A 24,461-nucleotide genomic window follows, 5' to 3' on the forward strand; every position below is an offset into this window, starting at 1 on the left:
AAACAAATATTTTGTAATTCTATATGTACAATCTGTATAATACTTGTGGAAAAAATACACTAAAGTGCAATTGGCAAACACTATGTCATGTCATCTTCCAAAGCGCTTATCCTATATAGGGTCGCGGGGAGTTGCTGGAGCCTATCCCAGCCGCCAATGGGCGAAGGCAGACTACACCCCGAACTGGTCGCCAGCCAGTCGCAGGGCACACATAGACACTTTGGCAAACACTATTTAAATAAAAATCAAATGGATGATGCCAAAAAAACACAAAACTAAAACCCAACTATTGTAAAATCATATATAATTTGCATAATTCAAGTGAAAACAAAAACATGTAAAATGAGGAATGTAAAAAAAAAATATATATACATATTTATGAACCTGCTGCTTTTTATAACGGGAGGGATTTTTTTCCATCTGTGATGTTTAAATTGTGTAACTCACTTATAAATTAATTCTACTGTTGTGGTAAATACAAATCTAAATTAATTTAATGAAGGCTTTATTTAAAATAAAAAGTATATAAACTATACAATCCATATGAAACTTCAAATTCTAAAACGAAAACTAAAGCCATTTTTTTCTGATGTAAAGGGTAAAAACACAATTTAAAAAAAAAAGAAATGTGTATATGTGGAGACATTTGTGAAAAAGTTAGAAAATCGCGCCGTGGAACAATATCATAAACTATGATGATAACAACCTCGCAAGTTTTAATTTAAAAAGAAGAAATCCAACCATCCTGTTCCTGTGCATTCAAGCCGCGTTCAAGTACTTCTGTAAACGTGAAGAAGCAGGAAGCAGTGAGAAGAAAACTGTTGTGGGTTGTAAATATTTAATGAGTCAGTCTGGGAAAGCATTGCGGCAGTAATCCCGATAATGAGCGTTCCTGTTACAGCACAAGAGTGGATCCCTTCTATTGCCATTGACAGCCAACTAAAAACCACAAAATTGGTGAGAATAGTGGGAAGACCTTGGATGCTGGCAAGTTTTAGTTCAAGAAACCACCAGTCATTGTGTTCCTGATCCTATATTATTAGAGTAAAGTACTTTTATAGCTTCAATGTGTAGATTTGTTTGTCACCGGGGTGGTACACTTGGATCCTTGACTTTGTCAGATTCCAGACATCACTGGTGCTTTTTGGCCCTGGAACAGGTACAGACAGTAGCCCTACGGTTTTCATTAGTATCCTTTAAGACATATAATGTCTTGTTTCTGGGGTGGTACTCTCAAATGTGTTGGTTATCATACCCAGTATGATTGTATTTGGCACTGGAACAGGTAGAAACAGCACCTCAGAACCTTTCTAATTGGTGTACGCCCACAAAATACAATTGACTGTCACTGGTGTGGTACCTTTGATAGTAGGTGCCAGTACATGCCAAACAGATCTTGGTAACATACTTTTTGGGCTCTGGAACATGTACAGACAGTAGCCCTCAAATGCACATCAGTGTACCTGAAAAGGCACAATGTCTTGTACCCTTAGCACATGACATTCACAGATTGTGGAACACACCTAATACAGTACTTTGTTTTTTTGCCTCTGGAACAGGTAGACATTAGTAGCCCTATGGTGTTTTTTGGTTTACTTTTGAAGGTGCGGTAGTTTGTCACTGGGGTGGTCCCCTCCTTTGTACCCTTGACAATGTAGGTCAGTACCCTCTTGGCCCTGGAACAACATAGGTTAAGAGGTACAATAGCGACACTGTGGTGGAAACACACTTTATACTTTTTAGGGCCTCAACTACACTGGAGTCTAAAGACTTCATTCATTAACCTCAAGTTTGAGGGACTCAACTGGACTCCTTCCTTGGCCGTCTGTCGTTTTATATCTTGGGAAGATACCTAGTACTTTTTTGGGGTCCCTTTACATTTGTAACATTGCGAGTCTAATTGTGGGAATCGGACCTTGGTGTCTTTCCTGATCTGTAACAGGTGCAGTTTCCATGCTGTCCAAGGGGATGAGTCTGGGCATACGTAGTACTGTTTTAGTTGAGGGGGGGCTCTTGTATGAACTGTGACATTTGGTGTCCAATCATATCATGGTGTCTTTCTGGATCTGAACATGTGAAATCAGTTACTTTGATGTTCCGATATTGGATCCGGGCATACCTACTACTTTATTTGGACCCCTTTATGAACCGTTCTATTAGAAGTCCAATCATGTATCGACCATACCTTGGTTGTCTTTCTGGATCTGGAACAGGTGCAACTAGTTAGTCCTTGCTGACTAATACCAGCTCTGGACATACCTACTACTTTTCCTTTGGCCCTTGTATGAACTGACATTTGGAGTCCAATCATGGGAAACACACCATGGTCTCTTTCTGCATCTGACAAAGGTGCAACCAGTTACTTGGCCGTCCAATACCAGATCTGGACATACGTAGTGCTTTATTTTAGCACCTGTTTGAACTGTGACATGGAGAGTCCAAGCTTGAAAACTGTAGCTTGGTGTCTTCCTGGGTCTGAAACAGGTACAAACAGTTACCTCGGGAGTTCTGTGATGAAGACCTCACTCCAAACGGACTCCTACGATACCTTGTTCTGTAAACAGTCCTGAGCCAGACGAAAAACACCAGTCGCTGGCTACATTTTTAGACCCTACCAGAATTGGCCACTAATGGAAAACTGTGAGAGTACCGGTACTGTTCCTCCACTGCTGATTTGCAAGGAGCAGTTAAAACCTAGCCTGGTGAGTCATCATGGAAAACAGAAACGGTACTGAGATTTAGGGTACCTCGGACACTATTTGTCGCTCTTATTAGCTCAAAGCGGTTTATCCCGCAAGGCTAACACGACAACTGCTATTTTTGACGGGGTACTTGAGGTAAAAGTGTGTAGCATTGGGCTAATTTATGGCTTAATTTTTAGCAAAAAAAAAAAAAAAAAACTCCATATTTTTATCCCAGGCGCAGCAAGGTTTTGGACATGTTTAGTTTGAAATATCACTTTAATGTCCGCCCAATAATACTCATTAATGATTTTACAGTTTGTGACACAGACCCTTTCGCATGGCGACCAATCCCATAAACCACATAGGAATCTTTTTGTCCTCTCTGTGAGTCACTTTGTAGATTATTTCAAGGTAATAAATAAAAGAACAAACAAAAGTGACCCAGTGGTAAGTTCTTGGATTTGAGGCATTCCTGCTATTGTAAAACAACGCAAGTTGCCTTCGCGGGTAGCTAATTTCTCTCAAGAATGCCATGAGGCGTTTAATTTACAGCGCTTGGTCCTTGCAACTGGATAATAGGTGCTTCTTCGGCGACCATGCGTGGTTACAGTATCAACTTGATACGTCCGTTGCAGGAGCGGACGTTCCTCTGAGTCCCGGTTGATGCATCCTCAGCTTCTATCAGTGCTGCTCCTGAAAACACCACCCCCCACAGCAAAAAGATGCTTTTAGCACCGGTGGTTGTAGGTCACCATAAAAAAAAGTCAATTAAAAAAGATACGGACGTCGTGAGTGCTGTCGGGCTCCTGACGGTGAATTCCGTTGGCTGACTTGTGGGCTCCGTGCATCTGAAAGAGAAGAACCAGGCTTAATTTGAAAGGAGGTGTCAATTTCACAGGAGACCTTGCTGCGCCACATAGAGTGCCTGGGGTCTTATTTGAAGAAGGCGTCACCGTAAGCGGAGGCCTTGACTTGTACCAGGGTGGAGCTAGATGCTGAGATGTCCATTGACGGAGAATTATTCTCACTTTTCGGGGGAATTTATTAGTCCGCCTGGCAACTAACTGAAGTACGGCATCCATTCAAGGGGAGGCCACTATCTGAGGAAAAATAGTAGATAGTACCTTACCGGGCTTTTGTCTGGATGCTTGCCCATGGCCTGCACCAGCTGGTCCACCTGCTGGTTGTGCTCCAGGGCTGTCCTCAGAGCATCCTCGGTGCTGAGCAGCTGCTGGCGAAGGCGTGTCACCTCAGAATCCAGAGCCGAAGGGTCCAGCATGGAGTGACGGCGGTGGTCCGGGGAGAATCTCTCACGGCCCTGGGGTAAAGTTTTGAAAAAAAATATGGCCCTTACTGCACTACCACTGCTTATATTGGCAAACCTTAAATTGGGTCGTGTCTGGTTTCTTACCAGCATGAGCAGTTTGTCCCGTAGTGTCTTGATGTCATCCTGCAGTTTTTGCTCCTTCATCTTCCACTCGGCCTTGCGCATTTCACGGTTGAGGTCCTTGTCCATCTCACGAGAGTGGCGGCGCGACTCCAGGAGCAGAACTCTGAGCTCATTTAGGCTCCTGGTGTGAACCAAGTACAGAAAGAGTCCCAAAAGTTTATTTTGAGACTGAAATGTGGCTGGCTTAGGACTAACAAACGCCAACGCGTGATAACAGATGCTAATACAAGGGGAACAGATGTTAAGCTAAAAGAGGACCATGTATGGCTAAGGAAGACCAACATAAGATACCAAGCGATGGCGAACAGACGCTAAGCTAACAGAGGACAATAAAATATGGTGAGCAAAGGCCAACATTCAACATGCAAGTAGATGCTAAGCTAACAAGTCCAACATACCCCTCTTTCTTCAACAGCTCCTGGCTGATGCTGAGCAGCTGCCCAGAGGCATCATGGGACTTCTTGGTCATGGACTCAAGCTCCGCCTCCATGCGCACCTTCTCCCGCGCCAGGGCTTCGGCCTTTCTTTCCCCCGTGCGAACTTTGCTCTCCAGAACTGCCGTTGTGAAAAAAGCAGCAACATTTTTGAGTTTGAGTAAATAGTGTAATGTTGTTTGGTAGACTTACCTCCAATTTGAGATTTGAGGGCTTCAACTTGGGAGGTGAGAGTGGAAACTTCTTTTTCCCTTTTCAGCAGCTTCTCCATGGTTTCTGAAAAGAAGACAATGTTTTTTACATCCTTGCTGACAACTGCTGTGCTGCCCAAATGGGCTGGCATAGAAGTCCAAAGAAAGAGTCGATACACAGCAAGACAGTGAAGCTGTTTAGAAGTACAACCGTGGAATAACCACAGTTACAATGCAGTAGGGCAAGCAATTGTAGCAAACCGACTAGTTTGCTGCCTTTTAACGGGCTGTCGTAGAAGTCGCAACATTACTGTAGGAGAAAAGCATTTAGCACAATTACAGCAATTTAGGCCCGACTAGTTTGTTCCACAAACGGGCTGTCGCACAAAACGTAAGCCATACCTTCAATGTTCTTCTTTAGCTTCTCGTGGGAAAGATGGTTATCGGCGATCACCTGTGAGAATAAAGCGGAACACAACGGTCAATCAGGCAGCGGATACCAGTGTTGCTAGTTATCGCTCACGTTAGCTTCGCGGCGGTCGGTCTGGATGGCCTGCAGCTGATTGGCCGTCACCCTCAGCTTCTCTTGCAGCTTCTGGATCTCCTCCTGGTTGACCTCCTGCAAGGCTCGGTAGTCGGACACCTTGTTCTCGGACATCTCCAGCCGTTCCCTCAGCTCCCGGGCACCCTTGTCGCGCTCCCGTTGAAGCGTCTCCATCTCCGCCAGCCTCTTCTCGGTCCTCTGCAGTTTGTCGGAGGCCTCCTCCAAGGTCTGGTCCTTGGCCTCCTGCAGGCGAGCGCAGAGGTCCTCGCGTTCCTTGGTGAGGACGGCGGCTTCGATTTTGTACTTGGCCTTGAGGTTCTCCACCTCAAGCTGGTGCTCCATCCTCAGGCCCTCCAGGGCAGCCCGCAGCTCCTGGACACCCGGCTCTTGGCCCTCCGGTATGGACTTGTCGCCGGAGAAGGAGGCCTTCAGCTCCTCCAGGGACTGCTGATGGTCGCTCACGAGAGAGTCGAATTTAGCCTGCGCAGGGATGAGCAAAAGAGCATTAAAAGCTGGCCTTTTCCTGAAAACGTAGATGGCTGCGCTAACAGAGAAAAGACCAACAGGATCAACAGTTGAACAGACTAAAACAAAGCAAGCTCAAAGATGCTAAACACGTGGCCAACAGATGCTAAGCTAACAGAAGCCCATGTACGGCTAACAAGGACCAACATACGATGAACACATGTTAACACCAACTGTAATCGAACAGAAGACAACGCTATGATAGCATAGGCCAAAACAAAGATGCTATCAGATTCTAAGATACCAGAATGCTAACTAACAGGTCAATGGATGACTGACATAGAGCAATGAGTGATTAACATATGCTAAAACGTAGCAGAGATGTTAAAATTGTGACCAAACTGCTACGCTAACAGAGGACAACGCAGTTCATGGGCTAACGGAGGCCAACCTATAATTGGTTGCTAAGTTAACCAAGGCAATAAATGGCGAATGGAGGCCACATAGACACAAACACATGGCTAACTGATGCTAAGCTAACACAGGGCGACCAACTAACACACTAACTCATGGATGAACAAGCTTTTCCACGCCCAAGTGGCTTTCTTCCAGCTTTTGATTGCCTCGTTACCTTCCAGGCGTCCATCATGTCCATGTTCTCCTTGGTGGCCTGCTGGACCTTCAGCTTCAGCTCACAGATCTCCTGGTTCTGTTTCTCCGCCAGCAATTTCAGCGTCTCAGTCTCCTGTCGGCTCGCCGCCAACGCCGCCGTCGTCTCGGAGTTGAGCGCTTGGGGGACGACGGGGCCCGGCCCCTCGGTGGCGGCGGGGGCGGGGCCCGGCAGCTGATCGCGCAGGGTCTCCATCTCGGCCCTGGTCCGGCTGAGCTCCTCCTCCAGCTGCACAATGCGACTCTGCTCTTCCACCGTGGTTTGCTGTCAAAGGAACAACAGACGAGTAATTTACACTTATTATAAATAAAAGTTTGCAACGGGCTCCTGATTGGGCTCCCTGCTTGACTGGCCACAACATTAGGTACACCAGATCAAATGCCAAAGTGTGTAAAGTGAATTCCTCATTCAGTTTTGGAGGCACCTGCAATTTGTTGATTGAACAATTGTTGTATTGGGAAGGTGGTTTTTGGTTTTTATATTATGGATAAAGCAAAACTTTCTGTACTCATGTTGATTAAAACTGCACCATGCAACAATTGATTTTTTTGTTAATGCTCTAGATATTTATGTTAAAAATACTTATTAAATCAAATGTAATCAGAAATTGTCATTTTTCTTCAATTATATTTCAATGTATTTAGCAGCGAGCAAGTTAGCAGCAAGGCTGGCATTCACATTGATTCATTCACAGACGAGTCAACAAATCCCAACTAATAATTTTCAGAGAAGAGTCAACAATGTCATCAATTGTCATTTCCAAGCAATGCAATCAGCCAAAAGAGAAGAATCGATGCAACCCTGTCCAAACATTTCAAAATTGGATTACTGCAACGTGCCAGCGAGAAAGTGGAAAATTGTGAGAAGAGCGCAGTCACTGTCGGATCATCTACAGTTGAAGCATCCATTTGAAACAAGCACCAAGTTCTTCTCTACTTTGAAGCCACTACTTGGTTTGGATGGACGACATCACAGCACACAAGAGGAAAGAGAGCAAGTTTGTATCAGGCTAATAATGTGGCATCCAAAACCAGATCAGGTTTCATGTTTGGGGAAAAAAAAAAAAAAAAAAGGTCACCTTGGTGCTCTTACCCAACCCCAAGGATGTGGAGTCATGCTTGCATCTTCCCTGTTGGCAAACACAAGCTTTACTGCACCTAAATAAAACTTAAAAAGGCAATTTTCTTTGATTTTTCACACCTGGGACTCCATTTTTTGCACAAAGGGGCAAGTAGCAAAGTGCCCCAACTGATCCGAGAGGTGGGGCTGTAGAATTTGATTACACTGAGCTGTAACAATCACGCTGCGCAACAAGTGAGCGGACAGGGAAAATTCTGAGCCACATTGCTAACGTGCTACAAAACATGTAATGATCAGTTATCGTGATTTACAAATGATTGTCAATCACACCTTACATCTGACATTTTGTGCCGAATTTCCCTATAATGAACATGACTTTCAGTTCTTTTGATTGGCTTTGCCCTCGAATCACGCAGAGCAACAAGCGACGTGACCATGAGAAATAAGCTAATCGATTCCGTAGCCCCTTGAATTCGGCCCAGCAACAAGCGATGTGACTAGGAAAAAGTAAACATATGAATTGTGTCATTTCTGCGCATGCTAGCTGGTTAAAAACCTCATTTCAGAAGTCACATTTGATTGTTGTTTGACACAATATAACCGTATTGCATCTTCCCCTCCTTTATCTGCTACGTGAGGCAGTGGCGACCATGAGTAAGCCTGACTTGTTGTCTGCCAGTACTATGATTGGATGAGCCCCTGGAATTCCGACTAGCAACAAGTGACGACTCAACTTCCGATTACCTCCAGGTCTCCTTTGGTGATGGACTCCTCCTCCACTCTGAACTGGAGGTCCTCCACTTTCCTGAAAACAACAAGAGGAGTGTGCTAACATGCTAATGCTAATCGGTTTTCTCCATTGAAATGAACGGCAAGGCCATTCATCTTTTTCAACCATCCCCAAAACAAAAAATGTTTTGTTACGTGTTTGTAAAAAAGACAAATAAGATGTCAGTGACATCGGGAGATGCAGTGGATCGGGTCGGCTCGTCTTGTTCAGTGTTGGCAACTGTTCCGTGCTCCTTGTGAGTGTTGTCATTTTATATTTATGAGCGTGACTGTTTGTGCCCTTCTTTCTTTTTAACTTTACTCGAGTACCTATGTACCGAAGGCTCGTTTGAACATCAAATTCTGAAGATTTTTTTTTTTTTGGGACCAAATAAAATTCAAGTCTAGGCTTAGTATGGCTCACTGACGCCTTTCCCCTGCCGGGGTGCTGCTGTTTTGGTCAGCAACAGACGACTGCTTTCAAGCTTACCTTTTCTCTTCCTCCAGCTGATTGGCTAGCTCCACCTTCGCTTTCTGCACGCCGGCCAAGGCGGCTGTCACTTGCTGCAGGGCGCCCTCGCTCTCCGACACGTACTGCAGAGGACATGGGGTCAGGATGGAGCGGTCCCGCACAAGCGAAATGATGTGGCCAACGTTTTTGCCACCTGCACGTGCTGCGACTTGAGGGCGCTGAGCTCCTTCTCCACCTCGCAGATGCGGCTGGTGGCTTTGGCCATGTCGGCGCGTTCCAGGTCGCGTTCGGCCAGCAGCTGCTCGATGTGCTGCTGCTTCTCCTTCAGCGCCTCCTGCAGGGCGGTGGTGCCCGAGATCTTGCGGGCGTAGCGCGACGACGTCTCCGTCAGCTGAAAATCAGTCGGCGCGATATCAGGTGAGAAAAAGTAGGAAAGGACGACAAGATGCAGCATTTTCAGAGACGCTCGAGGGTCGTGTTTGACATTTTAAAAGATATTTTTAGTTCTAAATGAACTCTTTCATCCTTATGTTGGGGCTCTGCGTTTGTCTCAAAAACGTGCATCGTGCCTTCTTAAGCCTGGTTCGCACGGCAGGATAATCGGCCCGGTTTTGGCCCCGAATCTGCCCTCCCGACATCCGTAGGTCGGGAGGGGAGGTTCGGGGCCAATAATCTTGTCAGACAATCCTGCCGTGTGTGGTGTGCTCAGCCTGATCTGGGCCGCTCGGAAGGACGTCCGACCTCAAATCGGGTACGTATATTCAACATGTTGGATTGTTTTGGCCCGACTTCGCGCCGTCGCGTGCGCTGTGCCCCGAAGACAAACGAGCATATGTTACAATCTTTTGTGTTTTGGAGGAGAATTTGCTGCCAACGAGTGTCTTTCAAGCGAATCAATGCCGCTTAATCGCGGGGACAGTTCGCCATCACTCAAGGCGCCCATTCGCGCTTACGCCGCCATCTTTATACGACTGACGGAGAACAAAGTCGATCACCCAAGGCTGCCGGCAATTAAGCAAAGTGAAAAAAGGGGCGTGTACCTCAGACCCAAATCAATGCGGTGCCGTCCCATTTTGACTGTTTTCGAGGACGCGCGTGCTTCGTCGGCGCAAAGTAACAAAGCAAGCGAGTCATTCGGACTCCCGGAGCCGCTATCTCACCAGGCCGGCGCGGCTCGGCCGCCCGCCCACCGACGAGGCCACCGAGCTGACGGAGCTGATGGACGAGCTGCTGGGGCTGTGGGCCAGCGACGACACGCCCATGGCCACGCGCTTGCTCTTCTTGGCCTTGGCCGGGCTGGTGGACGGGAAGCCGATGCGGATCACCTTGTGGATGGGGGCGAACAGGCCAAACTTGGGGAGGCACTGGAAGTATCTGCAGGGCGGCGGGGGAGACACATTGACAAAAATGCTTGCTCTTTTTTTACCGTCCAAGCGGAAGGAACTATGCGTCAGGGGCCGGTGACGGTCCAAGCTTGAGTTTGTTTGTTTTCTTTCTCGCAGGCTTATACCTTGTCCCAGCCACGGCGCCATCGTTCTTCCCCAGAGGCTCGTCCAGCTCCACGCCGCACCACTCCCCCTTGGCGAAGTCCGTCTCCCCCATGTAGCGAATCACACCCATCTTGGAGCCTCCCACCTAGCAACAAAGACATTATAGGCAGAATTTTTCAATTATGATTTTTTTTTTTTAGTTCATGTTATTTTAGATCAATGATAATCTTTTAATATAACAATCTATAATCTTTTCAAATGATGAAATAAAAGAAAATTAAACTAGAGAGAAATACATGGAAAAAATTACAATACTTAAAATATCACACCAAATTCACCTCATATTATAGTATTTTTCTTAACATTTTTGTATTACTGTACCTTCTAGTAGTTCTGTATTTTTGACTTATGGCTAAAAAAAAAATGGATTTGTTTTGTATTTAGCCTAATTGTTCGTTTTGTTTTGCTAATTGTGTACTTCTAACATTTTTGTATTTTTCCCCCTACTGTTAGAATTGTTTTCAAAACTTGATTTTTGAATACTTCTGTCAAATACTTTAATTTGCACACTGTATTTTTCTTCGATTTCTTAGTTTAATATTGTGTATTAAATTCTACCATGGCACTTTTGCTGTAAGATTTCTTTTTCCAATATTTGTGTATTTTTTTTTAAATTTTTTATTTTTTTATTTTTCCCTCCTCAAAATTTATTGTTGCAATATTGTTGTACAAATATTTTAGTACACTGTAGTACATTTTTCCTACACTGGAAAAAAAAAAAGATCCTTTGGATTTATTTAATTCAAACATGCACACCGGTTGCACGATTAACATGTGGTAAGCCGATGCAATTTTCCTGTGTTTTCCTCCAAAATAAACAAATGATATGTGTTAGTAGAACACATTTCAATCACGTGCAACCGAAAAGCAAGTCCTTTTTTTTTTTCCAGCGTAGTTACGCATCCATCCGTCCGTGGAAGCCGACGAGGCGCTCACCAAAACGCGATCTCCAGCCCTGAGGTCCTTGTCGCCGCCTTTCTTGACCGATCCGCTGTCGGACATGTTGGAGCCCGACTCGTTTCCCGTCTTGATGGCGCTGTTGAGCAGGCCGTCTCGGAGCGGCGCCCCCGCCCGCTGCCCGACGGGGGCGCTCCCGCCCGCGCCGCCTTGCAGGGTCTGATTATGGGCAGAGAGCGACTCGGCCGAGAGGCTGTCGCTGCCCTCGGCCGCCGGCTGGCGCGTGAGCTTGGAGGGCCGCGTGAAGATGCCCTGCAGGGGCTGGCACTCGAAGTAGCGGACGCCGCCAACCGAGCCGTCGTTCTTGCCCAGGAGGTCGTTGAGGATGACTCCGGCCCACTGGCCCGGGGCGAACTGGGTCTCCCCGAGGTAGGCGATGACCCCGGGTTTCACGCCGTTCACCCACACCTGCTCGCCCACCGTGTAGTCGCCCGCCACCTCGTCGCCCTCCTCGGACGCTTTGGGCGGCGTGCTGGGCTTGACTGGAGCACCTGGAGACAAAGTAGGACAATCTGATGACAATTTCCCCACTCTAGCGGGTGAGTTATTTGAAGGCGGCGTCTATTGCAGGAGAGTTCAGATGGAGGATGGAGCTTGTGACTAACTCAAGCGCGAAATGTCTTTAAAGTCAGGCCTTTATTTGAGGAGGCCTTTACTTGTAGGGTCCAGTGAGACATGCTGATATCCGGAGATTTATTGACGGTGAAGTCTTACCCCAAGGGCTCTTGTCGTGGAGAGGCATTTATTTGACGGAATGAAAAATGGACTCCGCAGCCGACCGAGGATTGCTGTCATTTGGTGACGGTGGAGCCACTACTCCATGCGAATCTTTAAACAGTTGCCGCTGTGAGAAATTCTTCTCAGGCGCAACGACAATATGGAGACAAATAGAAGAAAAGTTTACATTGCATTTATTTGAGGAAAGGCGCTAGAGCGAGCCGTGTCCGTAAACAGTGGCGACATTGTCAGCCTCTCCTCATCAATCCCCTTTGTCCGCGTCGCGCCGGCAAAATCGGCGAGCTGTGTGTGTCGGCGCGCAGCACAACGGTGCAGATTGTGTGCCCAGACTCTAATTGGGGCCTAAAAAGTGGGTCAGCGAGACGCATCTGCCATTCAACCCGCCATTCTTCGCCATTTTCACACACGCGCGACTGGGGCAATGTTTAGTGTGTGCGTGACTCTCATTGCACCACCCCGAGTCGAAGACCTGCCCGAGGCTTCGTGGCCCCATTGCTGGAGCTTTATGCCCCAATTGATGCCATATGTTGCCGTTGTTGTGGAAATGGGTGACAAGTCGCAACCATTTTTCAAAGTTTGTGTATCCTGCGCAAACCCGCCCAAAAGGGCCTCCCTAGCGGCCCCTAACAGTTTGAAAAAAAACAAAAATTAATCCGTCCAAGACACCTCAAGGAGCCATGCCCGAAAGTGAACAGGAAGTCAGCCATTTTGGTTTTGAAGCAGCCATTTTGCGATCATTTCATGAGCAAAACGCCTGGAAAGTTGGACAAAATCAGCCCGTCACCAACTTGACTGAAATTGGGCAGACAAGTCGATCATAACAGGCCTCCACCAAAATGTGTCAAGGACCCGTGCCAGAAAGTGAGCAGGAAGTCGGCCATTTTGGTTTGAAGCAGCTATTTCAGGACCTGAACTGTGGGACTCTTTATTCTTAAATGACGACAACTTTTTCACCCACAAAATGTCTTTCTTTTTTCCAAGATTATTTTTAGTACCGTAACATTACTTTTTTCCTGTGGCAAATTAGTATGTCATGAAAAATATTCCCGTTTAAAGGGTGCATGGCCCCAGAAAGTTTGAGAATGCCTGCTTCATGCCCCCGGGGCATCAGTCGCTTCGGGCTGGCAGGGGCCAGGAGGAGGTTCGAGGACCACTTTATATATAGAAAAGAAAACAGGAAATGGTAAACAGTTATGCGAAACCGTCCTGGCCTCTGATTTGCGTTGCCGGGGCGACACGAGGGGGGTTCGGGTAAAAAGGGAGCCAACCCGGAGCGAAGACCGGCAACACAAGCCTCCACTTTGACCATTGTGCTCGGGCAATGTGAACACCCGGCATTCATCCCCCGTCTGCGCACAATGAAAGCTCCACACAACTTCCTCCGCCTCCCAACGTTGGCAATGGACACACCTCTTGCCGCCGGCCCGCCTCGGTTATTTACAAGCGCTTCAAATCCAGCCGCGGATGGCAGCAGATGGAGGAGGCCGAGCTAAAGATCGCGTTGGAGTTATTGACGACACCGCTTGCGGCTTTTTCGCACAGGTTCAGTTCGAAACAACAACAAAAAACACGAAGCACAGCAAATTGAGTTCACTTGAGGAACGCATACAGGTCAGGTGTATTTTTTTTTTTTTTTTTTTTTAGCTAATGTCGCATTTTTCATGAGTCCTGTTTCCATCCCCGTCCACAGATCTCAGCTCGCGAACAGATGTGAGGCCGCCAGCAACATTTGACGGATTATCTTTCTGATCCCCAACTGCGGATGGTTGGAACGTGACGCAATTTAAGCTGCGAGGCACAAATAAAGCAAAATGACCTCTGGGAGGACGCTCGGAAAATCAGCTTGTGAAACCGGGAAAACTTCGCGGCACCCAACGCACGGGCGGCAAAGCGCGACACGCTCGCAAACGAGCGGGGGCGGGCAGAGGGCGCGGCCAACACCAACATCCACCTGGGGGGCATCCAGACCAAGAGTTCGAAGAAAGGAAATCACAGGCTACCTTCATGGGAGTAGCTCGCGTGTACTGTTGTAAAATGATGCCGCTCCAGATTGCCTTTTTCTGCCAATGCCATCGTTGCATTGCAGATCAAACAAACAAGATTTGAGAATACAAGCGTAAGATTATTGCCACTTGTACACTGCTTTGAATGACAAGAAGTAACGTTACAACATCATTCGTGCCCTTCAAGAGGAAGAAGCGTACAGTTAATAAAAGGTTTTTACGAGGGTGACAGTAAAGCTGATGTAACCGTGACAACCGTCATGTGTATTCCGTGAAATAGCGTGTCACGCGGCACAGCTGTGAGTCAGTAAACGGTGCAAACCACAGCAATGACGACCAGACATTTTCTTCGTCTTCCCAGTGGAGGAGGAGGAAGAAGCGGAGGAGGAAGTGACTTACTGTCTTTGGGGGGCACGGGGGAGCTCGAGGTCGCGCTCCTTCCCATCGGGCTGGAATGCTTGGGCCCGCGGCCGGGCATCTTCAGCCCGCTGGACTTGAGCATGTTCATGGTTTCGAAAATAACGGCAGCGAGGGCTGACTGCGAAGGCACTAAGCCAGTGGGTGGTGACCGTCTGCCTCCATGTTTTCCAGCTGGAAACGCAGGAAACTTTGTTAGACAGGAAGCGGGGACGGAGTTCAAAGTAACAAAGTCAAGCAGAACAGATAGCAAGAATCACGCATTAGCCACCATCACTGGAAGATACATGATGGACATGTCAGAAGATGTCCAAACGCTCGGTTCATACTAAATCAGACAGATTTTAAATGGAGTTCTGCACTGAAGTACACTGAAAAAAAGAAAATCAAGATTGCAGTTTTTGTTTTTAAAGGTTACAGTAAAACGTTGTAGTTCTTTCATGCTTAATTCTCATAACTTTACAACTTTTTTTTCGGAATTGAATACAACCTTTTCCAGGGAACGATAAATTTATTCTTTTAAAATTCCCACCTAACTTTTTTTCCCTTACAACAATGACATTATTTAAACTGGCTAGCCGCCATTGAGATAGGGAAAGCTATCTGGCATTTTTGGGGATGCATTTTCAAAATAAAGACATCAACAGATGTGTATGACGTGTAGCGAGCTATTTAGTTGCTTCTTGATAGCTACAGAAAGCTAGCCAACAGCTCGAGCTCACACTCATTAAATTAATGGCTAGCTGTCAACTTAATACAACACTTCTCTTGTGGTATTACAACTTTAGTCTTATAAAAATCTGGGGGGGTTCTTTCAAAAGTACAACCTTTTTTCTTAGAACAACTTTATGATGACATTAACTTGCAAAAGTGCAACTTCCCCTCCATTTAATACAACTTTTATTATTGTATTACACTAACATTATTTTGTAAAATACTTAAAGCGCATATTTTGATTTGTCCATCATGAGAGTATACTTTTCTCTTCTTAAATATTGTGCACTTCAACTGAAGGCATCAGTTCCTTCAAACAACGTTTGCCACCAAACCGTATTATATGAAATTTTCTCGCATTTCCTCCAGTCAGGTCCCCCCAAATATTACAAGTACCTCGCAGTGTGATGCACAGCAGTGTTTCTCCAATTTCCAGCCCTAGAAAAATACTGTTCCATCAAACCCTCTCTGAGGATGCCAAACAGCTAAAAAAAAAAAAAAAAAAAAAAAAACATATCATGATTACCACTAACCCCCCCCCCAATATTGTGTGGTGATGGCTGACACATGCAGCGCTATTAAATGGGTCAAGGATGCTGCTAATTGTTCCAAATGAACGCCTCCACCATCTTGAGGCCTGCACCTGATAGTGCTGAAGAGGGTGGATGGAGAGGAGGGTAGATAATGCGCACCTCCACTAAAATGCATCCACTTCGATCCATTGTTGTGAGCCGCACAATGCGGCAAGGAAGAAAAAAAAAACACCTCAGCCCCACTCAACAAAGAAAAAAAACCCACAGGAAATACTCACAGTGAGTCGCACAAGGGTCCAGATATAAAGGGGAGCCACTTGGAATTTTCCTTCCAGGGAAAAGGGAGGATGCCACTCCCTGGGCTGGGGGGGATGCAAATATGGATGCTTAGGGGAGCAGAAAGGGAGAGTCCGCCGCGTGGATACTTCCAACGGGTTAGCACTTAGCCTCCCGACAGCGAGCATCGAAACGCGCCCTGAAGTCTCCCCGAGGTGTCTTTTTCGCACCCCGCAATCCGTCTGTCCGACTTTTTGCGCGCGACCGCGAACGCATCAGAATCAACTTTTCTTTCTTCCGCTCTTCCCGAAAGGCGCCGCGCCGCCACCCGCCTTCGCGTGACTGCCTCCGGGGTCCTTTTCCCCCGCGATGTTTTTTCGTTTTGGATTGTTGTTGTTGGAGGGAGTTAGCGCAGCCTCCCCCTGACTGACTCAACCCACACCGGCGAGACGGAACAAAGGGGGCCGGGGAAGCAGAGCCTCCTGGGGGAAGGATGAGACGACTACAGTCTGCCCCCTCCTCCCTCCCTGACTGTCAATGGCTGGCTCAGTTTAAAAACGTGGGGATTTAAACTAGCCACCACTCTTTGGCTAATATACACAAGTCTCAACCTTACGCTCACAACGTTTGAATACATTTCCATCCGCCGCATAATTCATCGTTATTATATTATGAAAATTGTAACACACTGACATTATATCCACAAATGACGCTTTCATTCACGGTCTTTGAGTGTGCGTTGCTCAACCGGAAACCTCCAGTATAAGCACGAACGAAAGCAGTCATCTTGTCGAATAAAAACGCCATTCTGGTATTAAACTCATGCCGAATTAAAACAAAAATGAAATGTTTGAATAGACTGTCTGAAAACCATGTAATATATACATAAATCGCGCCGAAGAGCAGCGACACTTAAAGTGAAGTGAGTCGGATCGGAGTCTGATGTGGACGAATTTGTACATTTGCGCGATGACGGAATTATTGTTACGTAGGCCTGATAAAGGAAATGTGTTAAGATTTTCGTCACCTTACAACTGATGCCAACACTCAAAATATTCACGTGTGGTACGTGTCATCCTCATATCTAATTTTGGGCAAAACGCGAGATTACAATCATTGACCGAATATTGTGTTATGCACTTCCGGGCCGGCGAGATTTAGAAAGACCTGATTGGCCAATGGACTCAAAAAAGCGTTGCGATTGGCCAATTCCGCGCTTCGAGTGGAGATGCCTACGCACAATCACGTGACTCGCGTTTTAAAAACAGATCGTTTTTATTCATTTTTAAACGTTATTACATTGTACTCACCAGGAAAGTCAACAAATTTATGAATGAAAAATTAAAAAAAAAAATTTAATGCCTTCACTGTACTAGTCTTGTTAGATGCAGTTCCTCCACATGTTGTCTAGAGGTCAGCAAAAACCTACAAACTGGCATGTTGGATAATTGGCTGGTTGGATAACTGGCTGGTTGATATGTAGTCAACCCCCACCCCGCCCGTTCTTTTATTAATCAACATCCGGCATAATTCAGCAAAACGCTACTTAAAAAAACATGCATAACAATGTACCTAACAAGAAAACCACAAACTGTGCACTGAAGGTAGCTAGATTAACTTTCCTTTCCTATCAAAGTGCGATGACCCAGAAGTACTTGGAGAAAAGGTTGTCTGAATTCTCGAAATATAGGTCACTCCTGACCAGCCTTCACAAAAGGAAAGTAGACATTACCCTTGATCCTTTGTGGCAGCAGTATTTAAATTAACATAGTTTCATGTCTTACTTACTTCAGCAATACTCGTTGTCACGCTACGACCACGGTTGGGAAAAGTGGTGCAGAATATAAACGCTAACGGTTAGGAGATTCGACTTTCCGAAGAAACCAGCTGACTGAATCCCTGACTGGTTATTCTCACTTCTCTGGGTCTATGTAATTGTATTATATTGCCCCCCGATGGCCAAATCGGCCAGACCAGAAGGAGCAGCACAATGAATTGAAGCATTAAATCAATCTGTTGAATTCATCCATCCATTCTCTGTCCACTATATTTCAGAAAAAAAAAACAGGGATGGGGTGGGTTGTGATATTTTCAGGTGGGAAAAAACTGTTTTGAGGAATAAAAAAAAGTTGTGTTGATGTTTTTGAAAAAGTGGCATTTCAAATAAAAAGTTAATATACAATCATTTTTAAGTGTATGTTGTATATATCTTTTCGGGGAAAAGTCATCAATTGAAAAATGTTTTATTTTATTCATTGGTTTTGTTGAGAAATGGCAAAAAAAAAAAAGCGGACTTTACAAACTAACAAATAAAATGTTTTCATTGTGAAGTTTACTGAAATACACTATTTGATCTGGTTGGCATTTTTTGTGAGATATAATAAAACAAGGCAAAATGGCTGAATGAGTCCCTCCCTAGTTTTTCATGGCAAGATTTCCGGATAATAACGTCCCTGTTCCGTTTCCCAATAAAGGCCTCAGTGTGTGCAGCCAGTGGATGAGGCACTCGCCAGCACTGCGGGATTATTCCGCTTTTTTTTCCTTCTAATCCCATTACGGCACCGCGTGAGGGCTACCGGGGGAAGGATGCCAAAGGTTGTTTTGTTTCGCCAATGAGAGAATGATTAACTGTCGTGTGTGTTTGACAGAAGGTGACGGCCCGGATGGCGACGCCCGGCGTCTGATGAGGATGCCGCGCAGGCGCACGCGCGCAGACGCGCACATCCATTGTACTGCCTTTCAAATCCACCTGTTTCGGAAAATGCATTAAAAGTCTTACAAAGTGACTTTTAGCGTCGGGTTGTAAGGCCGCAAATATGTTGAAGTGGACAGACAAAGTGATTTTTCTCCTGGAAAAAAGGAACAGCTGTAAGAACAACTGATTTCTTCACGCAGCGTGCAAAGTAAGTTTTTTTTTTTTCTTACAGCATCAAAATTGTCACTAGCTACAATAGAGCCAAAAGTTACATCTGATGAAAACATATTTGTGACATATTTAATAAGTTAAAGTGGGACATTACAATCTTCTTTGTTTTGTTATTTTATTTTAGATTACATTACATTTCACAAGTCATAAAACTAACGTCAAAGATAAAAGACAAGACAAGATTTCACATCCCACCAAAGACATCCCAAGATTTCAGCAAGAACAATTATGGTCTTAAATAAATCAATAAACAATTCTCAAAATGGGTGCTAGTTATTAGCTAATTACTAGTTTGGTACAAAAGGCTAGATAGATCGCTACTAAATAGACATCTCAACAGATGTGAATCATGTTATAATATTGACTAGCCAGTTAGTTGCTAGTTGACTACAGAGGTGGTATAGTTGTAGCTGTCATTTTTGTACATTTGATCTAAACTGACACTAATTAGTAACTAATTGCTAGACAGATACAAAAAAGCTGGCGGTGGTAGTTGTAACTATGTCAATGACTTCACTTTAGCTCGCTGGTTAGTTGCAAATTGCCAGTTAACCCACTTCTAGCCAACATACCCACTAGCTAGATAGCCAGCAGCTAACTAGCAACTAACCCAAATAGGAATGTAGTTTAGTCACTTGGTTGGTTCTATGGTCTCAAAATGGATGCCTCGACTATATTTGCTCATGAAAACCTTGTCAGCTTGTTACTGTTAATTAGTAGTTTAGCTGTAATAGCCAGAAGCTAACGAGCTACTAAATTGGAAAGATTAGCATCTTATTAGTTAGTTGCCAGTAAGTCAGTTAGCAATAGTACATAATAGTGATACTAACTAGCAACTAAAGCGCTACTAACAGGTTTCAAAAATCTTGCTTGCTCGTTAGCCTCAATTCACTGACACGCACGATTACGGTTAGTTATTTTAGAATGTGGTCGGGCTTTTTGTGCACTCATTGTCCATTTGTTTCTGTCACTCCCCAGGAGTGTTTGGCTTTTCCATGGCCTCTGCAGCTCTGGAGATGGCGGGCTTCCTCCTGGGCCTGCTGGGTCTACTGGGCAGCCTGGTGTCCACGGTGCTCCCCTTCTGGGAGAATACGGCACACATCGGCTCCAACATTGTGACGGCGTCGGGCAGCATGAAGGGCCTGTGGATGGAGTGCGTCCATCAGAGCACCGGGGCCTTTCAGTGCGAGACGTACAATTCCATCCTGGCTCTGTCCTCTGACCTGCAGGCGTCCCGGGCCCTCATGGTGGTCTCTCTGGTGTTGTCCACGCTTGGCCTGGTCATCGCCGTCCTGGGCATGCAGTGCACCGTCTGCCTGGAGGGCTCGGGGGAGCTCAAGAAACGGGTGGCGGGCGCGGGCGGGTGCCTTTTCCTCGCGGCCGGCTTCATGACGCTGGTGCCCGTCTCCTGGACCACCAACAAGGTGATCCAGAACTTCTACAGTCCCAGCGTCCCCGCCACTCTCAAGTACGAGCTTGGCGACTGCCTCTACTTGGGCATAGTCTCAGCTGTGCTCTCTATGCTGGGGGGTGGCATGCTGGCCATGTCTTGCTGTGAGGGGCACGAAGGTGGAGGACACCGCCGGAGGCGGTACGGGGGCGGCGGCTACCCATACCCGGTGGGCGGAGGCGGTGCGCCAGTGGTGCGCAATCCCAACACCCTGCAAATGGGAGGCATCAACGTAAACAGTAGAGGCCACACATTGGTCCGAAGCGCTAGCGGGAGCTCCGGGGGAGTCCATGTGAAACCCTTAACGGCAGGATATGATGTCACAGGATACGTATGATGTCACGGCATACTGCACAGGACACGTGTGATGTATTCATGTTCCAGTTTTTCTTTTTTCTTTTAATGAAATAAATGGTGCTCTGAGAGACTGTTGAGAGAACTGTGTTTGAAACGCTGATGCTACGCGACTAATATGTTTGTGGGTAAAACCACTCAGCCACCCGTATAAAACCAAAATGCTCATTTGGGATAAAGCGAGGCGGTCGTTCATATTGAACCAAAATGCTAACATTATGTCACTAACGCGAAGGCTAGTTACGATCCGTGGCTCTGGATAAAGCTTTGAGGTCGACCACCCAGAAATGCTGACGTTATGCTATTAGCGTGGGGCCTGATTAATGTATCTCCCCGAACTAACCTACAAATGTAAAAGTACACATTAAAGTCCATTAAAGAGCAACAACTGACCTACAAACAGAAAGAGGACAAAAACAAAGCTTAAACACACACTAGCCAGAGGGATCAATACTGGATGTGTGATGACTCAACAGAACTAACTTCAGGCCCCGTATTTACAAAGACTCGAGAGTCCTGTTAGACCGAGAGCTCCTAATTTAGACCTGGAACAAAAATAAAAGATAATCTGGTCGTTTTTATCCACATTTTTCTGCTTCCCGACCGTGGAGGGAAAATGGCAGATTATTATCCTGCGGTCTGAGGTGAATTAAGAGTCTGTCACCGTCTGTCCCACGTCGACCTTGAGATGGTTGCTGCTCTTTGGCCAACACCATCCCTGCTGGACGAGGAATTGGATGGTATTGTTTCCGTATCGGTGACCCGTTTGGGGTGCGAGTTGTAGGGGTAGCCGTTTCAGACTTCCTTCTCCCCAGCGACTTGGTCCAGCGCTTCCTAGGTCGTCCCAGGAGCCTCTTCCCAGTGGAACACGCCCGGAACACCTCACGACGGAGGCAGCCAAATTGGAGGCCCGAGCCACTTCGACTGGCTCCTTTCAACAGCTCCTTTCTCCTCTGACAGAGGTCCTCACCCTCGTTCTCAGGGAGAGCCTGAAAAGTGGTTGCGGCCATCTTGGTCCCGGTCAACATTGAAAGCTACGACTTTCAGATCGGCTCCATCTTGGACGCAGACGCAGAGTGCGCCTCGGTGCAGGATGTCTTACTGTATTGCACCCTGAGATGGCGAGGCGGGTACAAACGGGCGACGTAGAGAGACAACTTTTCACATTGACAAGTCATAAGCCAAAATAGAGCAGGGACGTCAACATTTTTGTTTATTTTAAAGCAACTTTTCATGAGTCATCAATAACCACTTAGTGAAATAAAGAATACACAATGCCAAACTTCAAAGAGGTATGATGATGATGATGACCCAATAAAGACATCAGAGAGGCGCCTCACGTAACACCTCGGCCCAGCTGAACAGGAGACAAAGTTGTTTCAAATGCATCATCAGTCCGACACGTCTTTTGGCATCAATTTTGGACAAATTCTACTCAAGTGTAAGTATCATTTCAAAAAAGCTTTCAGTCAATAGTCACTTTAGGACGTTTTGTAGGGAAAAAAAAAGAAACTCAACAAAAAAGCCGGCCAAGGCTAAAAATCTCAACCCCTATTGTCTTTGTATTACGATGTTAGCCAGAAATTGGTGCATTTTTGCCATTTTTTTTTAAGATTCCCAACTTGAAAATGATACTGGAGCCACCTTGAAAAGATCTGCGTGATAATGTAAATCAATGAATCTTTGAAATTTGACACATATGCCTCCTTTGATTTCGGTTTGACTCTCTCACTCTTTAAATTTGCGCGATTGCCATTTTTGACGCCCACAGGCCATTTGTAGTGATTGTCAAAGGTTTGCTGCAGTTCTTGAAATGCTCTCTTTTAGGCTGTATGAAAGGGCAGTATTTCTTTTGGTGCGCACAAACTATTTTGCAGACTGTATGTCAGCCATTGTGGGCTCACCTTATTCAGTTTGAAGCCGAAATGTCCCCACTGTGGGCATTTGGTTTTGCAAGCATCTTTGTGTTGATCATTAAGTCTGCATTGTGTAATTGGCTAATTGATAAGGATAATGAAAATTGGCTATTTGGTAATTACTAGTACGCTACAGAAAGCTAGCGAATAGCTCACTTTATCAGTCATCTATAAGTAAGTTCCTGGGATTGAATGGCCTGACTGTGAAAAGGCAAATGTCTTTGGGATCGAATGAGGTAGCATAGTCACAAGCTAGCTTGTGAGTTCATCAAAGCAGTTGTGCGAGTCTAGCGAGTCGAAAGCTCGTTTGCGGTCTCCAAAACCTTGCATGCGAGTTAACCCTCGATGCACAAGTTTGCAATTTTAGCATATGGGCAGCCAACCGAGGAGGTGGTGCGTTTTCATTTGGCCCTTTGTCTCCTCAGGACTGTTGGACTACAATGGCCTCTTTGCCTCTGGAGCTGGTGGGCTTTTCCCTGGGCTTGATCGGCCTACTGGGCAGCCTGGTGACCACGGTGCTCCCCTACTGGGAGGTCTCTGTGGACACGGACACCCACATTGTGATGGCCATGGACACCGGCATGAACGGCCTGTGGATGAAATGCTTCAACAAGCTCAACGGAGCCCTCCTGTGCGAAAAGTACAAGTCCTTCCTGATGCTGTCCTACGAGCTCCAGGTGTCGCGGGTCCTCATGTTGGGCTCCCTGGGGCTGTCGGTGGTTGGCCTGCTCATCGCCGTGGTGGGCATGCAGTGCACCGTCTGCCTGGACAGATCCAGGGCGCGCAAGAGACGGCTGGCGGGCGCGGGCGGCTGCTTCCTCCTGGCGGCCGGCATCACGTCGCTGGTGCCCGTCTCCTGGACTGCCAACAATGTGATCCGGAGCTTCTCCGTCATCCACACCAAACTCAAGTTCGTGCTGGGCAGCTGCCTCTACTTGGGCATGGCCTCGGCCGCGCTCTCCGTGATAGGCGGCGCCATGCTGGCCGCGTCCTTCTACGAGGGGCAAGAGTGCGGAGGACGTCGGGGCGGCTACACGTACAAAGGCGACGGCAGCGGCGACATTCCCTTGGCAGTGGCGCGAAATCCCAACGCCCTGCAAATGGGAGGCATCAGCGTGAACAGCAGGGGGGAGACGGTGGTTCGCGGCGGCACCGGGAGCTACGTGGGAGTCCAAGGGAAACCCGGGGGGTCGGCGTATGACGTCACGCGATATGTGTGATCTCATCACAGTTCATCCATGTTCCATACCAGAGTTGAGTTTGAGTGTTTTCTTTGTTAAATAAATGGCTCCCTATTCAGAGAGTGTACCGATGTACTTGTGCTACATTTGTAAAGCGCTTTGAGAGCCGCTTGTGGCTATGGCCAATAGAAATAAATTCAACATTTGAGGAATTGTGCTTGCAACGCTGCTGTTACGCTACCAACGGGGCTAGTTATGATCAGAAGAAATATTCACGGTCAACAAAATGCTAACGTGGTGATGCTAATGTGAGAGCAAAATATACATCAACTAGCATTTTGTGTCCTGTCAAACAATTTTGAATTCAACTCAAATGAGAACAAATACATTACACGTGGAAAATACTCTATGTCCCTGTGAATTAAAAGTCAAACAAATTGGAATTCAACCCATACTTTGTACAAAAAAAAAAAGGCTTGAAGCAATATTCTGTGGAAAAATGTTTCAAAAGTCACAACAATTTATCTTTCAACCAATAGTTGGGGAAAATGTGCCTGTATTTAGCCTCACGAATAGTGGCCGACTTTATTCATTGCTACACGAGTTAACCTCTCTTTAAACGCGTACAAGAATGTAACTTTCAAAGCCCGTCCTGTTCAGTTTACATTTGGCTACCCACAGATAGTGG

At 46.3% G+C, this 24,461-nt stretch overlaps 3 protein-coding genes across 8 annotated transcripts; 2 read left to right on the forward strand and 1 right to left on the reverse strand.

Annotated features, from left to right (window-relative positions):
• Nucleotides 1-821: 821 nt before the first annotated feature.
• clip2 (CAP-GLY domain containing linker protein 2) lies at nucleotides 822-17,060 on the reverse strand. Of its 6 annotated transcripts, none has more exons than XM_086012881.1 (19): nucleotides 16,974-17,060; nucleotides 15,949-16,032; nucleotides 14,406-14,597; nucleotides 11,245-11,756; nucleotides 10,269-10,393; nucleotides 9,919-10,132; nucleotides 8,952-9,149; nucleotides 8,777-8,880; nucleotides 8,263-8,323; nucleotides 7,517-7,567; nucleotides 6,400-6,702; nucleotides 5,283-5,783; nucleotides 5,162-5,213; nucleotides 4,761-4,844; nucleotides 4,533-4,689; nucleotides 4,096-4,255; nucleotides 3,814-4,002; nucleotides 3,470-3,532; nucleotides 822-3,377 (listed from the first exon to the last, which is right to left on the reverse strand). In XM_086012881.1, exons 3-19 carry the CDS (start codon nucleotides 14,512-14,514, stop codon nucleotides 3,366-3,368), a joined length of 2,895 nt encoding a protein of 964 aa, XP_085869007.1. In that variant the 5' UTR covers nucleotides 14,515-14,597; nucleotides 15,949-16,032; nucleotides 16,974-17,060; the 3' UTR covers nucleotides 822-3,365. The 6 variants fall into 6 exon arrangements, with proteins under 6 accessions (XP_085869007.1, XP_085869011.1, XP_085869006.1 ...); XM_086012885.1 differs by lacking the exon at nucleotides 16,974-17,060 and having other exon boundaries at nucleotides 5,283-5,546; nucleotides 5,628-5,783; nucleotides 15,949-16,965; XM_086012880.1 differs by lacking the exon at nucleotides 16,974-17,060 and having other exon boundaries at nucleotides 15,949-16,965.
• Nucleotides 17,061-18,435: 1,375 nt separating this feature from the next.
• On the forward strand, nucleotides 18,436-20,747 carry LOC147133811 (claudin-9-like). Its single transcript, XM_086013062.1, has 2 exons — nucleotides 18,436-18,849; nucleotides 19,851-20,747. Exon 2 carries the CDS (start codon nucleotides 19,868-19,870, stop codon nucleotides 20,657-20,659), a length of 792 nt encoding a protein of 263 aa, XP_085869188.1. The 5' UTR covers nucleotides 18,436-18,849; nucleotides 19,851-19,867; the 3' UTR covers nucleotides 20,660-20,747.
• A 1,234-nt stretch (nucleotides 20,748-21,981) lies between these two features.
• On the forward strand, nucleotides 21,982-23,985 carry LOC147133812 (claudin-7-A-like). The gene is made up of 2 exons (XM_086013063.1): nucleotides 21,982-22,117; nucleotides 23,018-23,985. The coding sequence occupies exon 2, from the start codon at nucleotides 23,033-23,035 to the stop codon at nucleotides 23,810-23,812; it is 780 nt and encodes a 259-aa protein (XP_085869189.1). The 5' UTR covers nucleotides 21,982-22,117; nucleotides 23,018-23,032; the 3' UTR covers nucleotides 23,813-23,985.
• Nucleotides 23,986-24,461: the final 476 nt, after the last annotated feature.

This window comes from Filicampus tigris, chromosome 17, assembly GCF_054856515.1.
Source record: "Filicampus tigris isolate MCC_2025a chromosome 17, RoL_Ftig_1.0, whole genome shotgun sequence".
Lineage (NCBI taxonomy): Eukaryota > Metazoa > Chordata > Actinopteri > Syngnathiformes > Syngnathidae > Filicampus > Filicampus tigris.

What these genes read in the sequence shown, in the direction of transcription:
- LOC147133812 (XM_086013063.1), top strand. Translation starts at nt 23,033, where the DNA reads ATGGCCTCTTTGCCTCTGGAGCTGGTGGGCTTTTCCCTGGGCTTGATC.
- clip2 (XM_086012886.1), bottom strand. Translation starts at nt 14,514, where the DNA reads ATGAACATGCTCAAGTCCAGCGGGCTGAAGATGCCCGGCCGCGGGCCC. An exon ending in GGGCTGGAGATCGCGTTTTG is followed by an intron (nt 10,394 to 11,244) that starts GTGAGCGCCTCG and finishes CTTTGTTGCTAG; the next exon opens with GTGGGAGGCTCCAAGATGGG. An exon ending in GGCCGAGCCGCGCCGGCCTG is followed by an intron (nt 9,150 to 9,918) that starts GTGAGATAGCGG and finishes ACTGATTTTCAG; the next exon opens with CTGACGGAGACGTCGTCGCG.
- LOC147133811 (XM_086013062.1), top strand. Translation starts at nt 19,868, where the DNA reads ATGGCCTCTGCAGCTCTGGAGATGGCGGGCTTCCTCCTGGGCCTGCTG.